Source organism: Aegilops tauschii, chromosome 3 (genome assembly GCF_002575655.3).
Source record: "Aegilops tauschii subsp. strangulata cultivar AL8/78 chromosome 3, Aet v6.0, whole genome shotgun sequence".
Taxonomy (NCBI): Eukaryota; Viridiplantae; Streptophyta; class Magnoliopsida; order Poales; family Poaceae; genus Aegilops; species Aegilops tauschii.
Window position 1 is genome coordinate 294,731,448 of NC_053037.3, and position 5,759 is coordinate 294,737,206.

Genomic DNA, 5,759 nt, shown 5'->3' on the forward strand with positions numbered 1-5,759 from the left:
TTTTTTGTTATATAATTTTTGGAACATTTTTTGTTTTATTATTTTTTCACGTGCACGCTTACTAGTAAATACAGTACATAAATACTAGAGTTCAGAAGTTCAAAGTGGTTCAAGCGTTCCCCGGACTTCACAGGCGACAAGTGTCTCGTGTTAGCAACGAGCTGTCATAATCCCACCCACTGAAAGGCTTACCCAGTAGGCAGAGGCACAGCATAAGTAGGAAGGTTTGCCACCTGAATTCCATAGTATCAGAGAAGGCAGTACAAAATAGTTTATACCACTAGTTCCTGTTGTACCCTACAGGCTCAAATATACATTTCCAGATACATGATGGCCCAGCTTAAGAAAAAGAATAAGGGGCAGCAAAGGAAGAAGAACAGAAAACAGGATCACCCACGCCATCAGGAAACATAAACCCTGATGCGGAATTTCGTAATCTGTACTGTATACAGGAATACAGCCCTTGGCAGCCCAAATGTTGAAAAGGAAGAAAAGAACGAACTGGGCTAAGTAATGTACTAACACAACAGTCTAAACTGATCGAATTTGGATTCTCCAAATCTATATAGATTCCTAGGAATTTGTCATAGAGGCTGTCCATCAAGCAAGATGACTTAAGTTTTGCTCTTGAACTTCCTCTGCGCCTTGAGGTCTACCACAATAACCGTGATGTTGTCCTTGCTCCCCTTCTGGAGAGCAAGCTTCGACAAGCATTCAGCAGCTGCTTGAGCCGCTGGATCTGGGGAGTCACCGCTACGTTGGGCCGATGATAAGTTTACCCCGTTCTTTTTATGCCATAAGAGTATTCGCTTGCGGGCAACATCGCATACCTCTTCATTCGACAGTACATCCCAGAGGCCATCACTGGCAAGAATAAGGCACTCATCATCCTTCGCCCGAGGAACAATTGTGACCTCTGGGACAGGAATTATCCATGGTTTCAGATATCTGTCACCTGTAAAAGGTATATATATATATATATATATATATAAAACATCAGGCCACGATATGTTTTTGTAGCTAAAAAATTTAGGGAGACAAAATAACTTACACAACAAAAGTAGGAATTCATTGTAAAAGAGGATCGAACAGTGAGTGTACCAAATAAATGAAACTGCCTCGACTGTAGTAGCTCACCAAACAATACTACTCCCTCTGTCCCATAATATAAGAACGTTTTTGACACTAGTGTAGTGTCAAAAACGCTCTTATATTATGGGACGGAGGGATTATCTTACAGAGATGCATATTCAATGGCAAGAAAGACTGCAAGAGTCAACTGACAAGGGCAGGCTAAAAGAGGTGAACTATTTCATGTGGTTGGATAAATTCCGCAGATTCATCCAGAAAATTTACAAATCATGCCTGTAGTCCAGGATCAAACATGTTGTTGTGTGTTGACGAAGACCAGCAGTAACTAATGCATGCATGTGTAGACGTTTAGCAGTGATAGTTTCCTAGCTAGAAGTCATATCATATCTGTCATGCTGTGTGTTAAATCTTCTGTTGCGTCTAGGACTCTAGGTTTAAGCAGAGCTTATGATTAGTTAAGACTCGGCAACCATTCTTCTTATGCTCCGAGATTAAACCTTAGATGTTAATATAAGACGCCTAAACCAGGACTTTATGGCTAAAGCAACCACGCAGACTCATGGGACTTGATTCGAATTTGGAACTAGGAATACCAGAGTAAATCCAAACAGGGAATAGTCAAGATCAGCGTACAGTTCTCATAATAAAGAACTAAGAGGAGTTCCACATAGAACTGTGAATCTAGGTAGGCAAGAAATTTGTAAGATCAACAGACAAACTGATGCAGATATACAACCAAATTCAATTAGTTATGACATACTACAGTGGAGCAGCAGGTGCTGAGTATTTGCACAAGTACCGTACCGATGTACTACATGAGCGGTTACCAACACAATTTATACAGGACCAACTAAAAGGTGTCTAGTACAGTAGTACCATGTGTTTATTGAATGGTGCAACGACAGAAGAAAACAACAAACTTATATCATTATCTTTTTCTTATTCAATAAATAACCATGACTAAAAGCATATATTGAAGCCAAAGACAAGTAGTTGATGGGTTTACCATATGACCATTTTTCTGTTAAGTGTTAGCACTAGAACGTCAAATGTTGTGAGCCAAAATAAAGATTTCACACAGGATCAATTACCATCTATTGTGCAATGGTAGCATAGTGAGTCAAAACATATAAAAAAAGGGATGTAATGAAGAACTTGCAGTATCCTCAATGAAACTTAACACGTGAACAGTTAGGATATACACGAGCTTAAAGCAGGGCAAGGCTCAAACTGGGATTAGTACAAAAAGAAAGTATAGCTATCAATACCACCTTTGAGCAGACTGCCAATGGTTTTGGTATACATATTAAGTTTAGACCAGTTAGATTCTTCAGGCATTTCACACACTGGTACATGAAGCACTCACACGGCCAAACTAAAACAGCAACTAGGTTTATAAGGGGTCAAGATTCTAGTCCAGGGCTGTCGGTTATTAAATATCAGGAGAACTTTAATAGACACGTATTCCAAAATATTTTTCCAAAAGGGAAGTCTCATTCCATTTCAGGATAATGTATATTATTTAATTATTCGTGCTTTAATATTACAAAAACAAAATATAGAAAGGGGAACCCAAATCTTCCTCGACCAATAGAAGCTTGAATCAAGATAGAACCAAACAAGTGGAGCAAGAATAAGAACCTTTGAAGCATAAGCAACTTTGGTGTGTTCGATATTGCAATAAAGGCTGCACAATGTCAATCAATTATGACTTCCTTTACGGGATGCTTACCCAATACCAAATACTAGATTACACCAAACTATGCAGTCCTCTAGAATCTAACAACAAACTGTTGAATTCCAAGGATATTAGAAAAGCCATCTGGTAATTGGAAGATAAATCAGTCATGCTAAGACTGCTAGACGCCTAAACAGCTTCCAGCAAGAACAAGCATCATTCATGCATGGAAGATGATTTTTCTGCATGCCTTAGTTCACTATATCACAAAGAAGCAACTTTGTAAGCATATAAAATAGCACACAGCCAGACAAATAGCACACTGCATATTGATTTACGACCAGAACTGAAGTGCAAAGCATTTGGCGTTTGGTAAGCAATTAAATCAGAATCGTACTGCCTTAGTAGGAATTTTTTTACAGGCTTAGCGCAAGGCTTAATAGGAACTGATGGAACATCCCAAAGGCATCCAAAATACCATCTCATGCCAACAGTAACTGATGCCAATACAACAGATGTTCCGAAAAGGAATAGCTAGCATACCAATTGATCGCGACATGGCAAGGACACCGAAAACTCGGTAGCCATTCCACTGTATGACCTTGCCACCCTCTGCCTCAATCCTTGCGTACTCATCCTCCCTATTAGGCTGAAAGACAGAGCGAGCAATCCAGTCAACATCTACTTAACATGTGAAGCAAAAGTTCAAGGCAACAATGAAAATAACACAAGCCTCATAAAGCATGGGAGCTTACTTTATGATCCACTGACAACGGCACGGGTTGCTTGCCACGGCAGAGCACTGCCCTCGAGTCTCCACAATTTGAGACAATGATATGAGATGAGCAGATGACAGCGACCACCGCCGTTGAACCGACGGTCTCAGGTGCTATAGGATCTGCCATGGCCATTGCAGTGACACTGCTTGTGCCCACGTTTCCCCCTCCTCCCCTGGTCGCCTTACCGGCTATCTCATCATCCACCCTTGAGAAGCAATCCACAAACGCCTTCTCCCACTGCTTCTTGAACTCCACAGCTCCCAGGTTAGCGGACCCTTCTATCCTGCTCAACTCCTCCACCAGCGCTGCGTGGAGCCGATCCCGACAGTAATCTGCTACCTGCACAGGCATGACGCAAAATCTAACTAAGTTGTAGTTTCACTTGGGAAACTAGTAAATCAACTAGGCAGGTGATAGTATCATTAATAGTGGGGTTACCTGTGCACCGCCGTGGCCATCATATACACCAAAAAAGTGGGCGGGGAGGCGGAAGGAGATGGGATCGAGTCCATCGACCATATTGTTGCCCGTGAGCATCCAGAGGGGCAAGCCGAAGAATCGCGGCACAGCGACGACCGCATCCTCCATCTCCGGGCGGCGGCCGCAAATTGATGTAAACCCCCAGAGCGGAACGCATTCGACAGCGAAGACGCTCCTCCCCCCGGCCGCGACCCTCGCCTCCGCCTCGACGGTGGCCGCAGAAGCCGCCGAGTCCTCGAACACCACCGCGCCCCCCTCGACCCCCGCACCGAAGAAGCCCAGACCCACCCCCTCGAAATCCGCGCTTGCCACGCTGCTGCAGTCGCTGGTGACCGAGCACGGGCTCCCCGCTGCCGAGGCCTCTCCCCATTCCCCTCCTGTTGCTGTTGGCAGCCCGTCGTCCGTGGTGGTTCTGACCGGCGGCACTGAAAAGCTGACCGGCACCCCCTCCATGGCCCCCGCCACAACGGCCGCAATCGGTTCCGCAGCCGCGGCGGCGATTAGCGTGAGCCCGGCCGTGGCGGGGCTAAACACAGGTGTGGGCGCCGTGGCGAGCGCAGCCACGGCCACGTCCTCCATCTCCTCCGGCGCCACAGGTGCCTCCAGGATCACCGCCCCGAGTCGCCTCACCACCCAAGCACCCCATCGCTGAATCCGCTCCCTCTCCCTCTACAACTTGCTTCACATCCTCGTATGCTCGCCCGCCAGCGCCGGCGCCTCATGTGCCTCCAGATCTGCGCCGATCCAGGCCGAATCCCAACGCCTGTACCAGGCACCGCTCGACCGGCCTATAAACAAGGGGAAATCCAAGGTCCGCGCGGATCCAAATCCCCGAATCACGGCTCACGGGCGGTGCCCTCGCGAGCAAGGAAGCTAGCGAGCGGTGCGGAACCAACGGCGGGAGCACGCGCGGGCGGGCGAGAGGAGAAAAGAGGAAGAGCGCAGCAGCAGCAGCAGCAGCAGCCGCAGTTTAGAACTTACCAGTAAAAGCAAAGGAGTGGTGACGCCGTGAAGATGAAGGCGGAGGGAGGGGGGGGGGGGGAGGGGAAAGTTGACGTCCACCTCCCTGTGCGCGCGCGTGTGCGGGGACAGATGTCGAGGGGGCAGTGGGATGGGACACGCGGATCGCCGGATCGGCTGCAAGGCCTCGAGCAGCGCGCAGCCGGGGACGCGTGTCGAATCGCCACGCCGTGCGCGTGGGGTGTTACATGTGGGCCTGGGGAGACGTGTTCATCGGGGCGCACAGTGTAACTAGTGCTCCTCCTAGTCCCAGGCCTACATGTGGTGTGCCGCCGTGCTGGCGCTGTACGGTTGGTTGGGCTTGGGCTCGGGGAGCTTCTCGGCATTGGCCTGGCCAGCAGCAATAATGAATGTGTAGCTTGTCGCACCTGGCCTGCTGCTTGCACGTCGGACTCAGACATGTGTCCCTCCCTCCTGCTGGACGCTGTCATGGGAGTTTAGGTGCTAGATGCCCAATCTTACAAGCATTTCCATTTGTTGCGTACGAACCGCAGTTTTTCCGCACGATTAGGCATGGATTTCTCCCGGATATTTATCGCCCACCCCAGCTGCTTGCGACACGTCCACCACATATTTTAGCGCAGCAAAAAGGAAAACTGTTTCTGTTGGACGAGGAGACGTGTTTTGCGTCAAGGACGTCAACATCTTTTTCACAAACGTCCTTGTCCCATAAAAAGAGCGAAAAAGAAATCATGAAAATGGCACGCCCC

At 47.7% G+C, this 5,759-nt stretch overlaps 1 protein-coding gene across 1 annotated transcript; it reads right to left on the bottom strand.

Moving 5' to 3' along the window:
• Nucleotides 1-215: 215 nt before the first annotated feature.
• Nucleotides 216-5,475, bottom strand: LOC109757502 (probable protein phosphatase 2C 6). Its single transcript, XM_020316325.4, has 4 exons — nucleotides 3,988-5,475; nucleotides 3,526-3,888; nucleotides 3,314-3,419; nucleotides 216-955 (listed from the first exon to the last, which is right to left on the bottom strand). Exons 1-4 carry the CDS (start codon nucleotides 4,606-4,608, stop codon nucleotides 615-617), a joined length of 1,431 nt encoding a protein of 476 aa, XP_020171914.1. The 5' UTR covers nucleotides 4,609-5,475; the 3' UTR covers nucleotides 216-614.
• Nucleotides 5,476-5,759: the final 284 nt, after the last annotated feature.